This window comes from Paramormyrops kingsleyae, chromosome 11 (genome assembly GCF_048594095.1).
Source record: "Paramormyrops kingsleyae isolate MSU_618 chromosome 11, PKINGS_0.4, whole genome shotgun sequence".
Lineage (NCBI taxonomy): Eukaryota > Metazoa > Chordata > Actinopteri > Osteoglossiformes > Mormyridae > Paramormyrops > Paramormyrops kingsleyae.
In genome coordinates this window covers 28726543-28751419 of record NC_132807.1, presented here as the reverse complement: position 1 = coordinate 28751419, position 24877 = coordinate 28726543, and the positions used below count along the sequence as shown (strand labels likewise).

General features: G+C 48.7%; 1 protein-coding gene across 5 annotated transcripts in view; it reads right to left on the bottom strand.

Annotated features, from left to right (window-relative positions):
* Positions 1-24858, bottom strand: part of ankrd27 (ankyrin repeat domain 27 (VPS9 domain)) — a 29505-nt gene extending 4647 nt beyond the window's left edge. For 2 of the 5 annotated variants that reach the window (XM_023790359.2, XM_023790362.2), the window contains exons 1-27: positions 24736-24842; positions 18995-19062; positions 18666-18788; positions 16690-16800; positions 15635-15791; positions 14862-15028; positions 14226-14285; positions 14083-14136; positions 13306-13371; positions 13144-13220; positions 12420-12541; positions 11909-11987; positions 11445-11577; positions 9952-10044; positions 9693-9817; positions 8750-8832; positions 8361-8476; positions 8189-8281; positions 7278-7475; positions 6849-6902; positions 6351-6473; positions 4715-4759; positions 2955-3077; positions 2528-2725; positions 2087-2206; positions 1584-1757; positions 157-256 (exon numbers count right to left, since the gene is read on the bottom strand). In XM_023790359.2, coding sequence (XP_023646127.1) covers positions 157-256; positions 1584-1757; positions 2087-2206; positions 2528-2725; positions 2955-3077; positions 4715-4759; positions 6351-6473; positions 6849-6902; positions 7278-7475; positions 8189-8281; positions 8361-8476; positions 8750-8832; positions 9693-9817; positions 9952-10044; positions 11445-11577; positions 11909-11987; positions 12420-12541; positions 13144-13220; positions 13306-13371; positions 14083-14136; positions 14226-14285; positions 14862-15028; positions 15635-15791; positions 16690-16800; positions 18666-18767 — 2773 coding nt within the window. In that variant the 5' untranslated portion in view covers positions 18768-18788; positions 18995-19062; positions 24736-24842. Of the gene's footprint in view, positions 1-156; positions 257-1583; positions 1758-2086; positions 2207-2527; positions 2726-2954; positions 3078-4714; positions 4760-6350; positions 6474-6848; positions 6903-7277; positions 7476-8188; positions 8282-8360; positions 8477-8749; positions 8833-9692; positions 9818-9951; positions 10045-11444; positions 11578-11908; positions 11988-12419; positions 12542-13143; positions 13221-13305; positions 13372-14082; positions 14137-14225; positions 14286-14861; positions 15029-15634; positions 15792-16689; positions 16801-18665; positions 18789-18994; positions 19063-24735 lie in introns of all 5 variants that reach the window. The other 3 variants (XM_023790361.2, XM_023790360.2, XM_023790363.2) reach the window with 3 other exon arrangements.
* Positions 24859-24877: the final 19 nt, after the last annotated feature.

Below are 24877 nucleotides of genomic sequence, written 5' to 3'. Positions count from 1 at the left end.
CACACAGAGCGCCTGCTGGAGACACAACCGCTAACTCGCCCATCACTAAAATGTCAAGCATTTTAATGAAAAACCGCCAACTGCTCCATGGACTGCAATAGGCTTCCTCCTGCTGGTTGTCATTGGATTGTGGCGGACATCAGCGCAGGTACTCACTCTTCCCCAGAGCTCCTCGGGGCACAGACAGCACCTGGATCGGGTTCTCCTCTGGGGAAAGTCCAGACGCTTTCTGAAGAATCCTCACAATCTCTAAGTTCTGTGGACGAAAGCAAACACGTCTGATGACACCATGCTGCTGGGTCTAATAACACAGTAGTTTTGCATACAGGTGTGAGAGTCTGAGAGTGTGTGTGTGTTGCATGAAAAATTGAGAAAGTGACCTTATATCTACGACTGAGTGTGTGTGGACGCAATGAGAGGATGTGTAAGTTCAGGTGTGTGTCTGCATCCTGACTGTCAGTGTTCTCTGCTCACAGGGTGTCCAATACTTGCAGAAACCTGAAATTCACTCCAGGTTAAAGTCAAGCTTCACCCTGATTCCCGTTTGGAGGAACCGCACCAGTGGTTCAGCCACGCAAATGGCAGCAATGAAGGAGAATCACTAGTGTTCACTTTCCCCTCACCGCTGTCCCTAACTACCACACATCAGGCTAGCAGGTGCACGCCACGGGAAAACTGAATATAATGTAACCTGAATAGTGACGTCACACTGGGTGACAATTCAGTATTTCAGGGCCTAAAATGCTTCTGCTTCATGAAATGGCTGACAGGTGCATGTCCAAGGCACAGCCATAAGGATGGAGAGGACCTAAGTCATGGTCCAGACGTAAGCCGTGATAGGCCGTCATCATCACCATCAGAGACTCAGTGACGTATGCAGCCTGACGTTAGCACACGCAAGCGGCTGTCTACGCAGAATTAATCACAGCCATCAAAGGACTGTTTAGTGTGGCAAAAGCTTGGCTTTGTGCTCCATTTGCAAGGTCATTTAATGCAATGTGCTTGAGGACAGCAGACAGGAAGGGGCAAGGAGAACATCTCCATTCTGCAAGTTCAGCAAGTGTGCAAGATCATCTGTCTTGGGGGGGGGGGGGATGCAAAAGCTTGCAGGAAGAAACCAACTAAGGGGGCTGGTTACAGCAAGCTGGGGGCACAAACCAGAAATGGTGACTGAGTTTCCCTTTGTGAGGACTGAAAAACGTCCCCACAAACTCAAAATAATAGGTTATCATCACATTGTAGGGACCAAATATATACATGACCACACACACACAAGCGTGTGTGTGTGTGTGTGTTTCAGCAGGTCCCCTCAATATAAATCTCTTTTTTTAAAAAAAAAAAAAAAAAAATCTATGAATGCAATCAAAAAACTGAAATGGCCAGAAATCTTGTATTTTGTTTGGTTACTTAAGGTTAGGGGCCGGGTAGGGGCTAAGGTTGTCATAGTTAGGGTTAGGGTTATGACCATTGAAATGAATGGAGAGTCCCCACAAAGATATGAATATGTGGACTGTGTATGTGTGTGTGTGTGTGTATATACACACACACGTGTGCGTGTATATACACACACACGTGTGCACTACCTTGCCCCCCATCTCCAGGGCACAGTCCAGGGCCGTCCTCTGCCTCTTGTTCCGGAGGTGGGCCAAGGCCCCAGCCTTCACCAGCAGCTCTACCAGGCCCAGGTGCCCGCCCTTGACGGCCTCGTGCAGTGCCGTGCTTCCCTGCTGGTTGGACACGTTCACCAACGCACCGCTCTGGGGAGCCGGACACGGGGTCAGAACCTTCAGCTGTGGCGGCCGGTTTAAGCACTAGCTTACCCTCCTCCAAACTTAACTGCCACCAGCTGTACTGTTCAAACTGCGCCAGGGGAACAATGCTGAAGTCTTCCCTGAAGCAACACACATGCAAACCCCTACTAGAGTTTGGCATCCCTGCCTGTAAAACCACCCAACTACCAGCATGTGTCACAGCGATTAAGCCCTGCCGCCGTACCAGCGACTTGCTGCAATACCACATGCAGCTATAGGAAGCTGCAGATGTGTAACAGCTGGAGAAATTGAAAGAAACGAAATGGGAGAATCACCGTGAGCAGGACCCTGGCCGCTTCGAAGTGGCCCCTGAGGCAGGCGTGTATCAGGGGGGTGTTGCCGAACTGGTCTCTCTTGTTCAGCTTGGCATTGCACTCCAGTAGTAGGGTCACCACCTGTGGGCAATCGCAGAGTCCGACTCACTATGAGAGTCCAAGGTCCATGAAGGTACCTCCTACTGAAGGGTATGTGGAAACTGGAGACCTTCAACCAAACCACGGCTGACTTATTAAAGTCAGAATTTGGGGTTCTAAATAATTAGACCCAGCAGAGGGAGGTTCATAGAGAGTCGGACCCCAAAGCTCTTCCTGAGTATGGCTCCGCCCCAGATTTGTTGATTAGCTGAATTATTCTGGCCACAGAACAGAACAAGAATAGCTGAAGTTCCCCATGAGACTGAATGACATGGGCAGGTGAGAATAGAGCGCTGAGGTGACCTGGAGGTGGCTGTTCTGGCAGGCCAGATGCAGCGGGGTGGCACTCTGCCCGTTGCGGGCGTTGACATTGGCGCCGTGACGGGTGAGCAGGGAGGTGAGGCCGGCGTGTCCATGCAGTGCCGCCACGTGGAGGGGAGTGAAGCCGTCGGCTGTGCTGCTGTTCACGCCCAGACCGCTGGCCTGCAGGCTGGACAGCTTCTGAAGACACACATGACCAGGAGTCCATCCAGATCACCAGAACGTTTACTACCCGATGGTGTTTCTGCATTGATGTCTTGTCAGAACAGCTCGAGTTACCAATTTAGTTATGCAGAAGTAGATCAGAGAGTCCAGCTACTCTCACATTACTGACAGTCGCATAACTGTACTAGACATAGTTTTGTGGTTGACATCACCAAATGCGTGAAGGACGGACATCTGCACAGACCTTCTGTGAGGGCTCGCACTGCGTGCACTGGCACAGCGGGTGGCACAGCTCAGTTTGTGGTGGTGGCGGTCCTGCCTCCTCGTCCTCCGGGTCCTCGTCCAGCCACTCCAGAAGGTACCGCACCTGCCGCACCGTGCACAGTTAAAGTAACGCTAACGGCACTGGCTGTGCGTGAAGGTGGTGCTAATGCACGTTAATGACAATGTGCGCGTGTTTAGGGAACGCTAACTATGCTGGGGATGCACACATGCTATGCTAACTGACAGTTGCTACGCTAACATGCAGACACAGACAACACACATTATTCTGTTATAAAAACTGTGCTACATTTTCATTGTCCCCTACTGGTCTTTTCAGAGTGTGATGTTAATGCCTGCTGTTCCTCTCCCTTCTTGCTCACTGGATTGGTCTGCAAGGGCAGCTGGCGCCGAGGTCCAGTAACCCAATTCCATCTTACTGCAAACCCACAGGAACGCAGCTCATGGCACCGATCACGGTAAGGTGCAGCATCTGGAGGTCCTTTGACCTCTGACCTTTGACCAAACATCCCACAGTAAATCTCACCTAGAGCCATTTAGAGGGGATTTTCTTGTAATCCTGTAAGGCTGAAATGGCGGCTTTGCAGCAGGTTATAGACCCACCCTGCTGCTTTCGCTCACTCACTACAATACTCACTACAATACTCCACAACACAGCTGTCTAGCCATTTCCTGTATGGGACACCCTACTACAATACTCCACAACACAGCTGTCTAGCCATTTCCTGTATGGAACACCCAATGTAAAACTGCAGGCTATGCATGTGCTTGTAGTTATTATTATTATTAACAACAAAACAACAATAATAATATTAATAATGATATTAACAACAACAAAACAACAATAATAATAACAACAATACAACCTATCTTGTGGGTATACCACATCAATAGAGTACTGTGAAAAACTGTAAAATACGTTCAAATTAGGCCTGGGTGGCATTACGATAATACAGTTTTTCTGGGTATACCACGGTATTACATAGAGGATACCACCCATGCCTAGGTCCAATAGGGCTGTGTTTGATGAATGTGTCATGTGACCACACTGCAGCGGCACACAGTCTCTGCTCCCATTTACCATGAAGCTGAGCCATGGCAGATGCTCCTTTGTGTAGGGGAGGCTTGGGGCTGAGGCCACCCCCATACACTGAGGCGCTAGTGCATACCCTAACAGAGGCAAAGTGGCTTCCGATCACCTGTCTCAGTCTACGGTTAAGATCACTGCCTCCAGAAGACCGTCTGGTGTGCATCAGGAAGGGGGAAGGTCAGTATGACTCACACCTGCAGCTGCACACCCCCCACGATGGCATACTGAGCCCTACAGAGTGCTTTGAAATATCTCAGCACCCCCTACCTCAAAGTCTGAGACCCTCTGAGAGGAACACTAACACCTGCCTATGCTCAATAACCACCAGCAGCCTGGGATTGCTCCTGTCCCCGGCTTTTACAGGATGACCCTTAGTATGCACTCTACATGGGCAGCCAAGCAGACTCTGTCATCTTCCTCGTTCAACAGTAACACATGTAACCCCGCCTGGGTTTCCTGCACCCCAGCCAGGAAAACAGCCTCGCAGTCAATCAATGTTGTCATCAGCTACTTCTTGTATTCTGTAGTGTAAGTTTGCCTCCACATCCATTTGGGGTGTGCACAGTATATATGTCTGTTTAGTGTGTGTGTCTGTGTGTGTGAGATGAGGTTTATTCAGGGTGGGATCTCACCATCTCCACGTCTCCATCAGCCACAGCCCGCAGAAGCTTCTCCACCTGAGCAAAAGAGAGTATGGAGTCAGAATGGGCGTCCCTTCGGCGCGTGCCACAGGAGTCAGAAGGGGCGTCCCTTCGGCGCGGGCCACAGGAGTCAGAAGGGGCGTCCCTTCGGCGCGGGCCACAGGAGTCAGAAGGGGCGTCCCTTCGGCGCGGGCCACAGGAGTCAGAAGGGGCGTCCCTTCGGCGCGCGCCACAGGAGTCAGAAGGGGCGTCCCTTCGGCGCGCGCCACAGGAGTCAGAAGGGGCGTCCCTTCGGCGCGCGCCACAGGAGTAAGAAGGGGCGTCCCTTCGGCGCGCGCCACAGGAGTCAGAATGGTCGTCCCTTCGGCGCGCGCCACAGGAGTCAGAATGGTCGTCCCTTCGGCGCGCCACAGGAGTCACAAGGGCCGTCCCTTCGGCGCGCGCCACAGGAGTCAGAAGGGGCGTCCCTTCGGCGCGCCACAGGAGTCACAAGGGCCGTCCCTTCGGCGCGCGCCACAGGAGTCAGAATGGTCGTCCCTTCGGCGCGCGCCACAGGAGTCAGAAGGGGCGTCCCTTCGGCGCGCCACAGGAGTCACAAGGGCCGTCCCTTCGGCGCGCGCCACAGGAGTCAGAATGGTCGTCCCTTCGGCGCGCGCCACAGGAGTCAGAAGGGGCGTCCCTTCGGCGCGCCACAGGAGTCACAAGGGCCGTCCCTTCGGCGCGCGCCACAGGAGTCAGAATGGTCGTCCCTTCGGCGCGCGCCACAGGAGTCACAAGGGCCGTCCCTTCGGCGCGCGCCACAGGAGTCAGAAGGGCCGTCCCTTCGGCGCGCGCCACAGGAGTCAGAAGGGGCGTCCCTTCGGCGCGTGCTACAGGAGTCAGAAGGGGCGTCCCTTCGGCGCGCGCCACAGGAGTCAGAAGGGGCGTCCCTTCGGCGCGCGCCACAGGAGTCAGAAGGGACATCCCTTCGGCGTGTGCTACAGGGCTAATCCCAGCCTTTAACACCATCACAATCCGGATTATGGGCAGCAGGACACACTATATGGATACACACTCACACCTCCATCCTGCCCTTAGCCCCAGACCATAGAGTGGACTTAGTGAGGTAAGTGCAAACTAATGGCCAGGTTGGTGTTAGATTTCCGGGACAGATGTTTCATAAATACTTAACGAGATTTAAGTGTTTAGGTTCCCAGAAGATGGTTCCCATAAATGACCTCCACCATCTTCTAACCCTTCAGCTTCAATGGGCTGATGGGAATGCTTCCCTGTAGCTGGGAGGTACTGGTTTATACTTAATAATTCTGTACTTGGCTGACTAATTAATATAACTTTCCTTAACATTTGACTGGATCTACAATCCTGGAGAAGAAACATTACACAATCAAACAGGGGTAGGGAATATGTGGGGCATCATTGTAGTTATTGGCAAAAATGCTAAAATCCAGTAGCACTGTAGCTTCCTAAACATACCTGCCTCTCCCATAATGGATGCCTCAACACATCATGCTAGCACTCAATGCTACAGTCACACATCCAGCTCTAAATCCCTGGTTGTGCTAAAAGGACCGGCCAGCATGGCCACCGGCCTGCTCAGGCACAGGGAAGGCCAGCTGCGGGTCCTCACCTCTTTATGGCGCACGCGGTCGGCGTCCGGCTTGATGTCAGTGTTGAGTGACGACGTGCTGGAGACGGAGGAGCGGCGGCTGATGCTGAGACTGCAGGGGGGCTGGGGGGACCGCCTGGGGGACTGGGAGAGAAGACCAGCTACAGCCGAGCCAGTGAGGAGGGTGGAACAGGGAGCTGCTGGCTCCCCAGAGCTTAAAGATATGAAACGGCCAGCTAATGAAATATCCCATCCATCCATCCATCCATTTTCTGTACCTGCTTATTCCATGCAGGGTTACAGGGGTCTGGAACAACCCATCGTAGGTCCACCCACCATTCACACCTATGGACAACTCCAATTCACCTTAACATGTTTTTGGACTGTGGGGGAAAGCTGGAGAACCTAGAAGACTCCTGACCCTGTCTGGTTATATTCTAGGAAACTTTCCTTGAACTGCAGATGAAAGGCAGACCACAACTCAGGCCCCCCTGCTGCCCCCCCGCGGGCGACCCCTACCTCCAAGGGACTCCTGTGTGAGCCGCTCCGCGTCAGCTCCAGCAGAGCCAGGATCTGCAGACAGCCGGCCGGGGAAAGGCACAATACCTCAACACGCGCTTGGTACAAATGACCCAACAGTGGCCACGTGGCTGCATGTACCACATCCAGTTACATACCTGCATTTCACTTGTTATTTTAATGCACCTGGCAGATATTCCTGTAATACTCAGTAACTTTTTACTTACACTATTATTACTAAAGTAACAAGTAACAAGAAGCCCAGTCCAGTCCAGTGATTCTAAATCCGGTCCGCAGGAACTTCCACATGGTCCACGTTTTTGAGGCAGCTGGGAGGAAGTAAAGATGTGGACCATCCGCCGGTCCCTGCAAACTGGACTGAGAAACCCTGAGCTAGCCTGACAGGTGCAGGCGGACTGGGTGGCTCACCTTGGCGTTGAGGGCGCACTGGAGGGGTGTGTCTTTGGCTTTGTTGGGGATTGCAGTGCTGGCCCTGTTCTCCAGCAGCACCTCGATGATGCTCTCGTAGCCCCAGCGAGCTGCGATGTGCAGTGGGGTGTCCCCCTTGTCGTTCTGCAGGTCCAGGCGGCAGGAGTGCAGGTCATAGTACACAAGAGCCTTCACGCACTGAAACAGAGCCACAGGCCGGCCAATCAGATCCCTTTGTTACTTTTCTGTCACCTTTCGCATGTAGACCTTTGCTCAGGTCAAAGGTCGAATCTCACCACCCAAGGCGTTTTTTGCAAATTGCTGAAACTGCCGAGAGTTCAACAGAGACATTTATGCGTAATGAAAAAACATGATCCTTCATTTTCTATTTACAAAAGTATGAGTATAGGTGCATTGGAATGCTTCTCTTCGCCTGCCCCATCTCGCTCTCCTTTGAGACACACACACACACACACACACACACACACACACACACACATACACAGTTGAGAGCGAAATTTAGGGCAGGTCAGGCTTTTTATCCAGCCTCCCTGGGGCATTTCTGGGCGTTAAGGGCCTTGGCCACGGGACCAATGGAGGGGTGCCTATCCTGCAGACGGCAGGACTCGAACCAGCGACCTTCTGACCTTCCTCTTAACCCGCTAAGGAGACACCAGCTCCTGCTTAGCCACACACAGCCCCCAGTTACTCACACTGGACTTCCTGGGACTTAAGCCAACAATCGTTTGTTTGCGAGTCCCAATTACCGTGAAAGAACAGAAGGTCAACGCACATGTCCTGTGTTTGCTGGAGGTATAAACAAGCATAGGTGTGTCAGAGAGAGGCAGTGTCATAATAAATAAGGGCACTCCAAGGTGAGGAGGAGCTGTGGGGGGGGCATGGGGGCTTACATCCTCGTGTCCATACATGCAGGCCAGGTGCAGGGCTGTGTTCCCGTTGTTGTCCTGGGCGTCTGTGCTGGCCTTGTAATGCAGCAGCAGCAGCTGGGACACGACAGTGAGGTCAGCAGGGGTTAGCCACCGGGTGCTGTGCGGGAGACCCTCCAGCAGGGGGCAGCCTTACCGTGACACCCTGGTATCCCTTCTGGCAGGACAGGTGCAGAGGTGTGAGGGCATGGTAATCAGTAGCATTGACCACTGCGCCCTTGGACACTAGCAGGTCGATCAGCTGCGACTGACCTGGAGTGACATTAACGGTCATTAAGAGGCTTAAAGAGGCTGAAACTTACACCACACCCTTCATAAAATTCAACACTCTGAACACTAATTAAAAATGATTTCTGGAGACCAAAAACATCAAAGTAATCTGATTTCTTTTTATTCCATCGAGATGCTAAAAATGAAAACAGAATCAATGTAAAATGGTGCTTCAAAGTGAGAAATGACCCCTCTGCCCACATTTAAACAAGAGCCGACATGAGGACCATCATCTGGAGCGGAGGTGTGACTCACCGCAGACAGCAGCCACGTGGAGCGGAGTGTAGCCTCTGTCGTCCCGGGAGAAGGGGGTGACGATGGAGGGATCGTTCAGTCTCCTGGGAAGCGACAAGCAGCCCAGTGACATTTAGAGGCGAGTGAAGGGGACAGATCACATTGAAACTGGTGCAGAAAAGACCAGGAACTGTGCAGAAATAAAAACTGGGCTGATGTGCGTTGACACGCACGCATGTGTGAGGGTGTGTGGGCAATGTACAGTAAATATTACATTGTGGAGACTAAATGTCCCCATCATGTGATAAAACCCTGTTATTTTGACCATTTCTTCACTTCCCACAGGGCGAAATACAATTTTATAAAAATCGGTGACTGCAATCAAAAAATCAAAAATGCTAAAACACTTGATTTGTTACTTATGGTTATGGTTAGGGGCTGGATAGGGGTTAAGGTTGTTGTTGTTAGGATTAGGATTTTGCCCATAGAAATGAATGGACGGTCCCCACAAAGATATGAATACAATCGTGTGTGTGTGTGTGTGAGTGTGTGTCACATGAGGCTTCTGAAGATATTTTGGGCTGTTCTTTGCTTGGACCTCATGACACAGCAAAGACAGGAGCGCGGAGATAAGAGCAGAGACGCTTTATTCAGCGCAGCCCTTAAGTAAGGCTCCCCCCAGCCTGACTGCCAGGTGCATTAGCAGAAGGAGACACAAACCCCCAGCCTGGAGCCAAAGGCCCGCATGTCTCCAGCCGCGAGGCAGATGCCGCTCCCCCCGGCTGATCCCCCCGGCGTCTGGGGGCCACACTCACCTTAGCAGACGTTTTCCAGGTGATCACCCACCTGCACCCAGCTTTGTCACTCATTTGGGCAGGTCAGTGCATTGTTATGGCACTTTGCACATTGAGCCACCCGGACACTGGGAGTGTACCAAATGAACGTGTGACGGGGGGGGGCTCACCCAGAGAGGTGACGCTCGCAGCTGTCACAGGAACACAGCGGGTGGCACAGGCCAGGGCCGTCCTCGTCACTCTCGCCCTCGCAGAGCAGACGCCGCACCTCTGCCTCGTTCCCGTTTGCTATGTGCTGGGCGGGGCACACAGCGTTAAGGCTGCCATTAGCCGTGTGTCAGTACGGTCCCCCCCCCCGCCATGCCAGCTATGGGTTCCTCCTGGGGCAGCAGCACACGCACACTGGAGAGGCCTGCGAGTGCAGCTCACCTCGAACAGGCAGTCGATGGGGGTGGCGGCGTTCTGCGACACCAGGTTCATCTTATTCCTGAGGAATGCTTTGTCGTTCAGCTCTCCGGAGCCCTGCCAAGCGAGAAGCCACAGGCCTACCATCACGACAGAGCCAGACAGGCCTACCATCACGACAGAGCCAGACATGGCAAAATTCCATTTTGGGGGGCCTATAGGACATTGTGTGTATAATGACAACTAATCACATTTTTTATAATGGTTAAAATGTGGCTTCAAGAAAAGATGATAGTATTTCAATAATACGGTGACCAAATGATGACCTACAGTCGCACCATTATCAGGCAGTAGGTTTCTAAAGATATAAAACGCCTTTGGGAGCATTCAAGAGAAACAGACGCTCTTCACCTGCAGAGTGAAGACTAGGCAGGCTGTATCTGACAGGGAGGGACACTGCATTAGAAAGAGGACCTCAGAGGGCACAAGCTCCGGACCAGAACCGGTTCTAACTTAGGTGAAGCTGCTGTCTTTGTCCCAGGCAACTGCGTGGGGCCGACACTTCAGGGAGTGTTCCACGTTTATGTTTTATCCAAAGTAATTTACAGTAGAGCGAAATGTTGCAATTTATGTGTCCCCCCCAGGATTTCAGCCCACGACCTTTGCATTGTTGCATTGCGAGCTACAGGAGCCCTGTTGTTTTGCTCTGGTGGGGAACCAAAGCTGGCAGACAGCCCTCCTGCCAGGCTGAACGTATGCCAGTCAGGCTGTTTCACCTCCTTGCCGCTGGTGCGGTCTGCGTTCGGAGCCGGTGCAGACCTCACACCTCGCCCGTCTAGGCTGGCAGCCACTAACAGAAAAGGCAGCAGCGTCTCTGCAGGTCTCACATCTCGTTGTGAGGTTATTTCTGCAGGAGGCCGCCGGACAGACCGCCCGCCGGACAGACCGCCCGGCCTCTACGCTATGCGGCGCTCATCTCTATTCTGACATTCAGGACACCAGGAGAAAAACCTATGACTGGCTACAACTGAGGAGGTTGCTGGAGGAATGTGCAAAGTCAACCAGGGTCATTCAAATTCCCAAAGACTCTGATTAAGTTAGATTAACTAGACCTACATAATGAAAGAAGCAAAGTCCACTGGCCCTTTTCATAAAGCCACACTTGGGAAGAGTCTGAGCGGAGTGATGAATGATGAAGGCCAGACACCTGGTCACCCTTTCCGAAGACTAAGGCATCCTTTTAATGTCCCTTCTAAATACACATACCTTAATTTCCTCTTTAGAACAAATTACAATTAGGCCTCTTACAAGCCATCATGAGTTTTATACTACTGAAAGGATTACACCTAATCCATGACGTTCTGTTGCAACCAATAACAATACGCAGCCACAGCCATGCCGCGTCAGGCCACGCCCTGGCTTGGCAGACTAACCGTGGGGTCCTGTGTGAGGTTCCCCTGGCTGACGTACACTATCGCCGCCTCGAACGACGTCATGCCCTGGCTTGGCAGACTAACCGTGGGGTCCTGTATGAGGTTCCCCTGGCTGATGTACTCTATCGCCGCCTCGAACGACGTCAGGCAGTAGCTCAGGTCATCCTTTGCCGAGTGACAGAACCGGAAGTTCTTGATGTAGCTGAGGTTGGCCATCCTGCAGGGATGGAAGGATCTTTAATAAGTGCTTGTGGGAGTTTTACTTACGCAAAAATGTTCTGAGGGCAGGACGAAAAATGATTGGTTCAGAGAGATAATCTATCACATTGCAGAGAAGAGGCAGGACCAAGACTTCTGATTGGTTGGTCCTCCCTCCTCTAGTTGCTTGGACCCACCTTCTCTCCAATCTGACTGTTTATCTCTTCTTCCTTCTGCCCTCAGAACATGTTTGTATAAGTAGAACTCCCATGAGCTTAATAAATACTGTATATATCCTGAGACATGCAGCACAGACAGTTATGACCTATGAAAGAGATTGCATGACTTGCCAATTAGGGATTTCCGTCTTCACCAGCAGATACAGGAGGACCGAGAGCAGATCATCTGCGCACATGGCTTCTATGTTGACTGCAGAAGATATGGAAGAGCTGTCAGCACGGATGAGACATAAGCCGCTTAAAGAAGCCGCACAGTCGATGGCAGGGTTCTGCTAACTGGATTTAGCTCGGCCTGCTGATTTCACTTCCCCGAGTCACTCACGCTGAGAAGCTGGTGTGGGACCAAATTGAGAAATTGCCTGTTCGACAAACACAGATTAGGAGCCGCATAAAGAGCACGTCTGTGAACGGCGGCTAACGGGTTGGCATTGCAAACACAGAAGGATGCATTCTGGGGAACAGCGGGCAGTTTGTCAGGCCGGCATCGGGGGCTAATTGCATTAGGGAGCAGCGTTTTGACTGCTGTCTGTGACAGCCCTGTAATAAAAGACCTCAGGGGCCTTGGTAATAGATCCCTGACTGACACTGATCTCTCCCTTGGGGCGTGCTGAGTGTTACCCACCTGTGCGGCTGGGGGACTGCATGATGGTGAGGACCACCAGCTGCAGGCAGAGCAGCTTGTGCTGTGGTGAGGTGCAGCGGTCCAGCTGGCTGAGCTCCCTCTTCGCGCGCGGGATGTTAATGCTGTCAGGGTGTCACGTGGAACATGGGGTCAAAGGTCTCATTGATGCATGTCTGACACCTTGCACACACAGACAGAGAGACTCTCCAACAGCCTAAACATTACACAGTGCCTTCTTCCTTGTTTGCCACTGTACCTAACAGAGAGCCAGAGGTGATACAAGATATTCTGTTACATTAAAGAACACACACATAACACAACAACTTATACAGGTTGCCAGATATATATTTAAATAAAATTTTATCTGAAAACTATGAATATATATATTAATTTCACCCTCACTTCAGTTCTTTATGAACAAACAGTGGATTCAGTCTAGACCAGTGTTTCTCAACCCGGTCGTCACACAGCCACAGACGGTCCACATTTCTGCTCTGTCCCAATTGCCAGGGAACTGGGAAAGAGCAAAAATAAGGACCATCTGTGGTCCGCGAGGACCGGATTGAGAAGCACTGGTCTAGACAGTTCCATGCCACCCAAGTGAACCAACAAGACTTGCGATTTTACAGCTGTAGCAACTGAAATCTAGTTTATAATCAGACTCTGTGGCACAGAGTACAGAGCACAGCCTCTGCTGAACACTCCCAAACTCTGGCAAACTCACCAAAATTCAGACTTCACACCCAAGTCTCTCTGCTGCAGATGCTGCAGACTTCTGGTGATTTTGTTGAAAGCCGCATCCTGTTAAATACAGATGTTAGCGCCCAAGGAGTCCGTGGCTAAACGCTGTTACAGGAGGTTAATGCCACTCTCAGGCACTGCATACCTGGCTTGCTTCAATACTTCCAACATACTTAAAGATGAAGTCATGGATACCATGATGAATGTACATCTAGGAAGCAAAAAGAACATCAAAAATAAGAACCAGACAGTTACAGTATATGCAAATGTGAACAAGAATGTCCGCATTTTAATGCACATAAGTGCCCCTAAGAGACAGAATGTAGAAAACCACACAATTGTTTTATGGTAAGCTTAATAACACAATATAATCTATTATGTCTTAGTGAATTATATGAACAAAAGAGTGAGAGAGAAAGAGAATTATCTAGAGCAGTGTTTCCAATGGTCCTCCTCAAGTTTGGTCCTTAGTGACCCACAGACAGTCCACATTTTTGCTCCCTACCAGGAGCTGGGAGGGAGCAAAAATGTGGACGGTCTGGCAGCGAGCTTGGAGAGAGCAGAAATGTGGACTGACTGTGGGTCCCCGAGGACCAGATTGGGAAACACTGATGCTGAATGTGGCTAAGTAAGATATATCTACCAATAGCCACTACAGGGGGGCAGTGATCTGAAGCCCATTCCAGGAAGGAATGAAGGTGGGACACACAGAGACCCCCAGGCTTCCACGAGGCACTTGGAGTTAACACTACAGTCACTGACATTTCAGAAATAAATTAAGAGTTTCTGTTCATCTGAATTGCATGTTTTTTTTGTCGGTGAGAATACAGCAGAACAGCCAGGCAGAGAACACAGAAAGACAGGCACACAGATTAAGGTTGGAACTTAAGCTGTGCAGTCAAACGCAGGGTGGCAGACTCACCTCCACAGCCTGCTTCAGAAGACACATCTGCCATTCCTGCTTAGCCAGCACTTTCTGAAACACGAAGGAAGGTCCCGTTATTCGCCCGGGGGGGGGGAGGCACTACAGCAAACCCCCGGGACACACAGAGAAGTCTGACTTACCAGCCGCGAGTCCCTCAGCAAGCACTGAAGACATTTTGTGTAAAGTGCATTCACAGAGTCCTGAGAGGAGAAGAAACACATCAGTACCAAAGACCACAGTGTCCGAACAGCGTTTTCCTCGTTATTAACTTTACACCATCGACATTAATGCGGCCTGACCGACTATGCTGACCGACCAGTACATTCCTCAACACAGATGAGTCACCCCACCTAGCCATCACCTCATTAGCAAGGGGCTAATGACTTGCCCAAAGGGCACTAAAAGACCCCCCCCCACCCCCCTACATCAGGCTGCAGGGGCATTCTAAAGCTCCAGGCTTGGATTTAACCTGCAAGCTTAACGGATGATCTACTTAGACATTCCCAACTCCTATGCTGGCGGCAATTTAGATCACAATTTGTTGGTTGACAGAAGACAGAAGCTCATCAGGAAACCCCCCGGGGGGGTATTTCTGCACAAATTCTCACTAAAGCTCTAAAGCCTTTTCACTACGAAGGACAAGTTGAGGATTTTCCCCACTGCTGTGACTATATGAGGCAGTGCAGATATTGTGCAAGTGTTAGGAAAGATGGCGTTTACCTGCTAACACCGGCACTACACACGTGCGGCGCCCCCCCGCCCCCCCCCTCACTTACGATGTGGTGCCGCAGCCCCTTCCGCTCCTGCTCCTTGTAGGAATGCCGGAAGGTGGTGATGAACTTGTCCAGCTTGTCAGTGTGGCGGCCCAGGAAGTCCTTCACGTCGTCCATGTTCTTCAGACAGCAGTGTGGGGACTGGGAGGTGGGAGCCGGGGGCATCTCTGCTGTCAGGGACATGGGTGACACTGAGCACACCCCCGCTCGCCCTGGGTGACACTGAGCACACCCCCGCTCGCCATGGGTGACACTGAGCATGTCAGAGCTGTGAGCTTTGTGACCCTTAATGTCTGTAGCATGTAACATTAACATGACTAATAACTATACTAGTGTACAGCTTACACAATAATAATTTAATACCATAACGTATTTTCAGTAATTCATTTCTATAGTGAAAACTCTAATCCCAGCATGACGACCTTAACCCCAACCCAAGTCCTAACCTTAACCATGAGTAACCAAATAAAATATGAGACTTTGGGCATTTATAGATTTTTTTTATTGCATTCACAGATCTTTGTAAGTACCTGAAAAATGGTCCCCACAACGTCAAAATAAGTCTTTATCACATTCTGGGGCCATTTGGACCACACAATACAATATAAACATCACAGATGGACAGACAGAGAGACACACACAGACACAGACACACAGAGACACACACACGCACACAAACACAGGCACGCAGAGTGACTCATGCCTGAACAGGCCATTCCAGATAACAGCTTTATGTGAATGGATAAAAAATTGATGGCCATTGTCTTAAGGCTTACTGTGACTTTGGTCGCAGTCTATGGGACGGGCAATACACAGGATGCTGTAGCTCTGCTCCAGTTCATTGTAGAAGGTCTCCTCAAACAGGATGGGAATAGAGGCCGGGGCCTGGAGGCCTGCTCCCAGTTTCACCATGTTATCCTGGACGACCACCTCCTGCAAGAGATCAGGTGATGCAATCCACATTGTCATACCACTCCATTGTGCAAACACCACAAAATTATCAACCTGATAGGGGGAAGACACAGATTATGGTCCCTGATAAACATCTGCTGAAGAAACAGGAGAAACTGAGTTACGGAAAATGTTCCGTAATGAGCTAAAGGAAGAGAAAAGAGCCGTTCCTGAAAACTAAACTTAAAACGCATGGCCATTTAGCACCGGGTTTAATATTAAATGGTAAATGGTAAATGGACTGCATTTATATAGCGCTTTTTACCAAAGCGCTTTACAATGTACGCCACACATTCACCCATCCACACCACACATTCACACACCGGTGGCGGAGGCTGCCATGCAAGGTGCCAACCAGCTCACCGGGAGCAATTTGGGGTTCAGTGTCTTGCTCAAGGACACTTCGATGGGGACAGAAGGACCCGGGGCTCGAACCTGCAACCCTCCGAATGGTAACACTACCTCCTGCACCACCATCGCCCATATTCATGGGTAACTAAAGGTAACTAAAGGTAGCACTTCACCAAGCGGGCTAGGTCCCAAAATAGGAAGGTGTTTACGTGCTGAAAAAGGAACAGTCCTTCCATGAACAGGAGTCTTAAGGACAGCGAGTTACCGTGGCCGTGTGCTGCTGAAAAGCTGCTCTTTAAATAGCCGGGAAGCACTTAGCGGCAGGCCGCGCTAACGCGCTAACACGGGCCTATACTTCACCAGTCGCCTCCTTCGCTTCCTGGCCCCTTCTGCTGCATGGCTCCTCGAGGCTCAGAATATTCAAGAATGGGCACTTAAGTGGAGCAGCCAGCAAGTGACAACGGATGTGTGGGGCAGTAGTGTCAGTTGGACCAGGGTGGGGACAAGGGAGGGATAGAGTAACACCCACCTTGCCATCCAGAGTGCGGTATCCCTCTTCCATGGGTTGTAAGACGTAGCCATCGAAGCGCGCCGCCGGGAAGGAAGCGGCCGGCAGGCTCCCTCGACACGGCACCAGCACCTGGCCAGAGATGGATTGACCAAGGATAGGAATACAGTTACCATTGATCCGCTGCTGCTTTAATCTGTGAATCTCTGATGTCCACAGGAGAGAAAATCCCTCTTAATTCTGGGGCTCACTGTGTAATGGATCAGCTGATGGACAACATGAATCATAAAGTTTAAAATGCCTACACAGTAGTTTTCTGCAGCTATGCATGCTCAGCTTGAAATAGCTGCTCTCCAGTCAGGGTCCACAGACACAGAGACACACAAGTGAAAAAATGTTCCCACTATGTCAAAATAACAGGTTTTTAATCACATTGTATGCGTAAATAACCAAGCAAAATTCAAGACGTTTGGTTATTTTAGTTTTTTGAATGCATTTGCAGATTTTGTCTTTTATAAAAGAGTGAGGTGAAAATTGTCCTCACAAGCTACAAAGTAACATATGATACCACACTGTGGGGATATTTGGTCCCCACAATGAGGTAAATAACACCACACCCACACACACACACACACACACACACACACACACCACCCTCTCAGCTGTGCAAAACAGACAACAATCTCAAGACTATTAAAACTCTGTAGATGCTCCAGGCAGAGCTGACATTTAAGGGGATCTATCACATGACCATGTCACATGACCATGTCACATGTCGCCATCAGCCTCATTTCAAACATCCCCAATGGCGTTTTCATTACCACCATGGCCACCTAGACTTAAATATGATCACTGGTAGAATATTAATACATGATTAAATGTTATTAATGCAACTACTTACAATTTTTAAATAAGTAATTTCACACTTTTACTGTATGGTGTACTGGTTACATTTGGTCTGAAAAGTAAAACATTACTGAAAAATTAGTACAGCTGCTGGTTACTGCATTATGCTTGATTTTAATACCCCACTGTTAACACAAGACAGAAAAGTGAACAAAGCACCCTATGATAACTGCTATCATTAATATTCATAACCTGTTGAACTAGTGGTATTATTTATGTTCTACTTGCTTAGCGGATCACCGCCCTTAACATATCTTTTACAGATTAAGTTTATGATAACAGGTAGCAGGTGAAGAATTGTCAGAGTAAATCCCAGGAAGGAGAGACCAGACAAATCCATAACAACAGACATTGTGACATATTCTAAACAATGAAATTACCATTTTAAAGGTGCTGTCATAGAAACCAGCTCCTAGCTTCGCTAATTTCACATGAATGCTTTTATAAAACTGGGTAATTGCTGTAACATTTAGAGACATTATGCAAACTAAAATAAACATGACCCCCCCCCCCCCCATTATTTGTGCAATATGGCAATTTCACACATTAAATACCTTTTACACTATGCAGTGTTAAATTTTAACCTAAAACCACGCAAGGAGGTACCAGAGCAGCAGACTAACTAAATGAATGGAAGTACAGAGGAAAGGCCTGTTGGAGATGAGATTAAATGCTGTGTCAGGTGAGATAATGTAGCCGCATTCTTTCACAGGGGAATTATGTAACAGACATAGCCTGCTTCCCAAATGCTTTAAAAATGCCATTCAGCCACGCACAGAGGGTCATCCAGCATCCCTGAAGTACATCTGTCCTGTCTTCTGACAGACAGCGCACGGTGGACACATTGGCACCCCCAGGCGAGAGGGCAAGGGTGTGAGAAAAGCAGGCTGGACTGAGGACCTCGGCCTCCTAGAACTCGCCCATCCCTCATAGATCAGATACACGGGGAGCACGTCCCCATGATCCTTCTATCAGGTTTTGGGCGATTTCACACGTCCACAAGCTGAAGAGAGACAAGGCATCCTGGTAGATTCCCCTACGTTTGTACAGGAATGAGGCTTTAGGTGCCTTTTCATGGTGAGGGGACTCACAATGCCATGGAGCTCCGCAACCTTACTGCATAGGTCCGGCCGCTGCTTCTCTAGCTCCAGGTAGAACGGGTTTTTCTGGACGTTCTCATCATACACAGCCATATGGACCGGGGACTCGAGCACCTGGAGCAAAGGGAGACCCACACACGCAGGAAAGTTTAGGACAAAGGCAGCAGATCCGGCTCTCCAGGGTGAGCCCTGCATATTGATCTTTTGTTTTTAGATAACATAAACTCTCCAGTTGACCCTGGACACCCAGAAACAGAGATCTGTGTGTGAGTTCCAGATTGCGGTTTGGAGGCTTTAGAGGCTCAGAAGTCCATATTTACCTCAGGCTGATGAGTTCGGAAAGAGTCTGTGTCTTTTCCCCATTCTTCACAATCGATTCTGTTACACACTGCACACAAAGTAAAGGGTGTGACTCGAATACTCACAGACTAAATGGAAAAACCAGCCTGACATATGGGATCATTCGAGCTCGAAATCTAGACAGTGAGATTAAAATCCCAAAAGCCGGCCAAAGACACAAATGAAGCATGACATCTGCTGCAGTGTGACATAAACAAGCCTAGAGGAACTGGACAGGCTCTGCTTGCTGTGTTCCAGCATTCTCTGAAGCAGCTCATCAAGGGGGCTTCTGTCTCTACCCTGACATCCCCGGCTTCTCCTAGTCCCCGGCATAACCAATTAACTCACAGGAAAACCAGACGAGAGGGGCATCTGCATGGGACTGGCGGAGGGGTCAGTCTTGAGATGACGGAGATGATGCAGAACTGGGAGTCTCTGGACGAGACCATGGTGTGACTTGTGGAGCGTTTCACAAAGGCCATTTATGACCTCTGGACCTCAAGGCATAGTCTACGTTTAACCCCAAAATATTTGTTAAACATGTGCCAACGCTGCAATCACTCCCTCCATACCCAAAACCTTCCCTCACCTCAAAGACCCTAAAGACTATGTCAGGGCTGTTCAAATCACGGTCCTCAAGGTCCGAGCCCTGCCGATTTCCCAGCCTTCCTCCACCATTGAGTCAGGTGTGAAGCCTCTAGCCAATCAGAATCAGTAATTATTAAACTAACTACCAGGGATAACTGAAAACAAGGCCAGGATTTGGAACTGAGGTCCAGATTTGAAGGGGGGGTATGTAGTTGTATTTTTAAAGCCATTCAACAGCAAAGGAGGTCTACAGCACAGCACACATGGTTCCAGCAAAAAAATCAAGCAGAAGGATCAAGTTATCAGCCTTACCTGGAAGAGTCAGAACTAAGAACAGAGAATGATGCCCTGTAGATGTGGAACGGCCTTTTCGCTTCGTCACTGTACCAGCTGTATAACAGGTTAGCTGTGTCCTGTGTTTACCGATATAAACTGACAAAGAATGCTACGGGAAGGGGCATGTCACATGGCTCTGGCTGGGAATCCATGCCCTTAAACATCTAAATAGATGAAGAGTGCAACACTGTGCTACAGATACAGCCGTTAGCCAGAGAAGGCTGACGCACTGTTTACATCCAGTGAGACAGCTGCACCTCGACCGGCGAGCGAGTGCCGCTGGAGAAAAGCTTTCAGTAAAATGGAATAAAGTGCTAATGCAAAAGCAAATATATGCCTCAGCCTCAGATCTTTTTCTTTAACCCTCAGCACCCTCCCTTTTGCTCCAGGTGTACAGAAGGGTACAGAAACCCTGCGCCAATATGGCACCAGTTCCCATGCGACCACACCGCAAGGCAGATTTCAGCGTTTCATTTTGGTGTCACCTAAATGCCTGAGCTGTTGATCGAAATATTTGCCCTCCGAAGCTCAGGCAACAGAAGCATCACTGCACCTCAAGTGTCGTCGCTCGTTAATGTTACACCTACTGTTAGCTAGCAGCTACCTTAAACGCGGCTAAAAGGCCTAACGCTAAACAATCTAAAGTGTGGCTGTATTTCACTGAAAAGGATTCCAGCACCAGGATGTTGTTATGTGAATTTGTTAAGTGTTTTGTATTTATATGTATATATTTATGGTGCTAGGTTAATATAAACCTATTGTTCAATTTTAAGTTCAAGTATGCCTTAGAAATAAAAAAGTCATTCTTTAATGTTGTCAACCTTCAATTTGTGCCTTTTTATTCAGGTACCATTTTGACACAGTTTTAAAAATGACATTTTAGCCCCGGTATTGAAAAAAACATAAACTACTGGCTCACGAAGTCATGTTAGCAAAAGGTACGGGTCAACCAACACACTGCTGATGCATGAGGCAGTTTGCGCACGGGGACGTAAACATACAACAACACAGAACAGAAATGAACAGATTGGTCCCAAAGATTTGCCCCATTGTCACTGATAATGACTCAGATAGCTGGATGGGGTATCGGACCGATATCCAATATCAGCATCGGACTGGTGCATCCCGAGCACCGTGTCATAGTGCTGATGCGTGTATGGAGAGGTTTGTCCAGGCTGTACTGCTTGGGTTCAGTCTCACCCATGAAGTCAGCCTGTACATGAAGCTGCTTGCCAGGGCTTGCTGATTTATCCGCTGACTCATCCAGTGGCTTCCACCAAGACAGAGTTAAAAAAATAAAAAATAGGCCACTGGTGACCCACAGTCACGAAACAGAATCCTATATAGAAGAATATTTCTACCATTCAAGGTGTGAGGAAATCTCCCAAAGAAAACACAACCCTCTCATCTTGCTCATCTTCATCCTTCGTAGGCACCGGGAGGGCAATGAGCATGTGCCCCCTGTAGGGGAGGAGGACTAGTGCACACTACACCCCTGCAAGGCCCCTAACCATTACAGCCTTTAAAGATAACCCATACAGAGCAGGTTCATGTCCCAGGTTTGTAGTTCCCTTAACCTGACCTGTTCCAGTAAAACACCCAAAGTCACTTTGGACAGTGTCAGTCTAGAACAGAGTTCTTCAAATCTGGACCTAGATTCCAAATCCAGGCCTTGTTTTCAGTTCTCCCAGGTAGTTAGTTTAATAATTACTGATTCTGATTGGTCAGAGGCTTCACACCTGACTGCCAGGTAAAGGAAGGCTGGAGAACCAGCCGTGATTTGAATAACCCTGGTCTAGATTCTAGAAGCTATGTAACAAACAAAACAGCAATAAACCAGGTGATACCTTGGACTGTCATACTGCTATTTGAGTATTAATTTTCCCCCTTCGCTGTAATTTTAATTAATTTCCCTGTATCCACCACATTTAGTGCCAGCCCAGAAAGCTCTGAGATGAATCTTCCACCCTCTGATATGTTAACAGCCAAGCACATTCCTTTCTTCACTCTCTATGGAATGTGTGACATGAGTAACACATGGTGCTGAAGCATGTCTCCAGCCACTGGTACCCAGTAACCAGCAGGCAGCTGACAGATCTGATGGAGGCACTTGGGCAGCAGTTACAGCTTCTGCACAGGTTGAGCAAAAGCTCAAGCATCACACAAAATAACATACAAGTATCTAAAAGAAAGCTTGTTCATACAAACACACTGGTGAGAAACTGAAGCTTAAAATGTCACATTCGTTAGTAGGAGCTGATTACTGAAGAAGCATAAGGGCATGGAGATTTCTGAAGTCAAGGTTCGAGTTTGGCTGGAGGTGCTGCGTTCCCCATGCAGAGCTCTAAACTACACATCCAGTCACTCCAGCCTTCCCAGGGACTGCAGGCCTGCCCTGGCCAGCTCTGACCAACCCCTACTGGAGGAGCCTCAGACCCACAACAGCCAGGATGGCTGCTTCTTAGAGAGCTCTCCAAACACAACAAAATTGCTTCGGCAGCAGGCGTTACCCAAAGGGGTAAGATGGACCACGCCTCCTATCTCACCATAAAAGACCAACTTTGTGTGGTTTCAGCTTTCTCTCCATTGCACAATGCTTTTGAATTTTTAACTGTTTGTCATATCTTTGGATTTTCAGGATGATCAAAATGTTAACACAAATGCTGTTAAACACATTGGATCGTTTTCATTAAGGTTTTCAATAATATTAAAATACGTAAATGACACTAACCCTGCCACCCCACCCCCCCCAAACAGCGCCTTGCTAACAAGCCCCCAGAGCATTAAAAAACAAAGGCACACCCTTACACAACAAAATTGCTTAAAAGTGGCTAAATATTCAATACTAAATTACCAAATCTATAGTGCTGAATAGTCTCTCGTGCAACAGACAGTTTTCAAAGTGCGAAAACACCTCATGCTGCTCACAGCTGCCGAAGGTTGAAAGCTGAGCAACCTTAACCCACTCCCCACCCCCCACCCTCGAAGAAAAGCTTCCTTTATAAAAGTGAAAGCCTGCAGCTTACAACAGGGAACAGAAACCATCCAATGCATTAACATCTATACTAGTCATGGCAAAAACCACAATGGCATCATGGATCATGTGCATAAGCGGGAATTATGTGCTCTTCTGGTTGCTGGGTGAAATTCTTTACACAAAACATTCAGCTGTTTATCTCAGCAGCTGTGAGGAAGACACTGTCTTCATCCCCCACGATAGAGCACCGTCCTAATGGTAAGCTGGAAGGTCTGGACACAACGAAGTGCTGAATCCATAATCAACATTCAAAAAAGTGGGATACCAATCATGCTCTTCAAAATGTAAACCCATGTGTGACACTCACAAAACACGCACACACATGCAGTACTCCTCAAATTCCATCCTGTTTACACACATACAGCATTCACCTTGCTCGACTGGCACACATACACAGCCAGTCAGCCATTAAAACTTCCTGAAAAGTTATTTCAAAGCGCCTTTTGTATTCACTTAATTGTCCCTAAACAATTTAACAATAATAATATAGGGAATAAATCCAATACACACCCAGCTTATGAATTTCTAAATTACTTTCACCACAGCAAAACCAAAGATGCAGTAAACAGTGATTAGCATCCAACACTGCAAAGTTACTTTGTATGTTCCTGTAATCTAGCCTTTGGGGCTCTTAATGGATGGGCGACAAACAGAGATGGACCAGTACGGGAAATGGTACCACCTGCCCAATCTGTCACCATCGGGGACAACTGAGGAACATCAAGTACAGCGGGGCAATATCATACAAAACGTTATGTTTGTCAGTAAACAGAGATTTCAGAAGAGCTGGAGTCTATTTTAGCTTCTCATGCTTCTATTCTAGCAATTACTGTAAGAGAGAAATTAGTTTCCACCTGAGCAAGCAAACATTACAGGATATTCTAAGAATCTCATCTGTGAACAGTAGTGTTACGATAATCAGCTGTCTTGGTCTTGATGATTACTGAAGCGTCTCACACAAATGCAATTTTCACAACTGTGCAATTTATTTGGCACCTGATCTCAATGTCAAATATCAGCAGGGCTATAACACACTGTCACAACAAAACAATAGAACCGATCATCTGCAATCTGAAACTAAAGCAAAAATTGGTTCAGCAATTAAAAATGAACACTCTGTGGTTATTTAAAACCCCTGCAGCCACATTCATTCTCTTCAACGTCCCCAAAATGTACGATGTACACGACACTCATCGTGCAAAGTGCATTTCAGTCATGCTAGGCTGTATGTTGTAACTGCATCGGTTAAAACTTGCTTAATACTTTAAGACAGCCGCCTGCCTCTGTGTGCCTAATCAGTTTGGCCTATTTATTTAGAAGAGGAATCCCCGTCCGCCAATAATACACGCATAAATATATAAATACAATATCTATACCTATAAACCGCGATGGCAAAAAGACGATGAGAAGGAAAAATAAAAATGGTTAGGCAGGGTCACCCAGGTGGTTATGGAGATAACCTGTCATCTTTTCCGACTTAACCTATAGAAATACAGTATGACGCGGACAACTTTTTCTCGAAAATTCACAGTAGTGCCAATATACGTGTAAAGCCACGGCGATGCACAACTAGCTAACGTGGGTGAGCAGCGGTTAGTTGCTGGTCAACCAGACAGCTAGCAGGCTAGCTTGGCGTGACTCAAAGTATCCTCTGCTCTATCTCGTAACAATTATACTTCTATGAAAACATTTACATAATACAGGTCAAAACTTTAGCCGGTATATCCAATATTCACAAACACACGACGTGCAGAGACTTACCTTTCTAGCTATACACCCCAGGTATACATAGCAATTTTTACACTTCTTCTAGCTACCAAAGTCATGTAAACACCGCAACCTCCGTCAGCACTATCGGTCTTTCCAACTTGATTTCAAAAGAGGGCGGTAATCCATTTTGAAT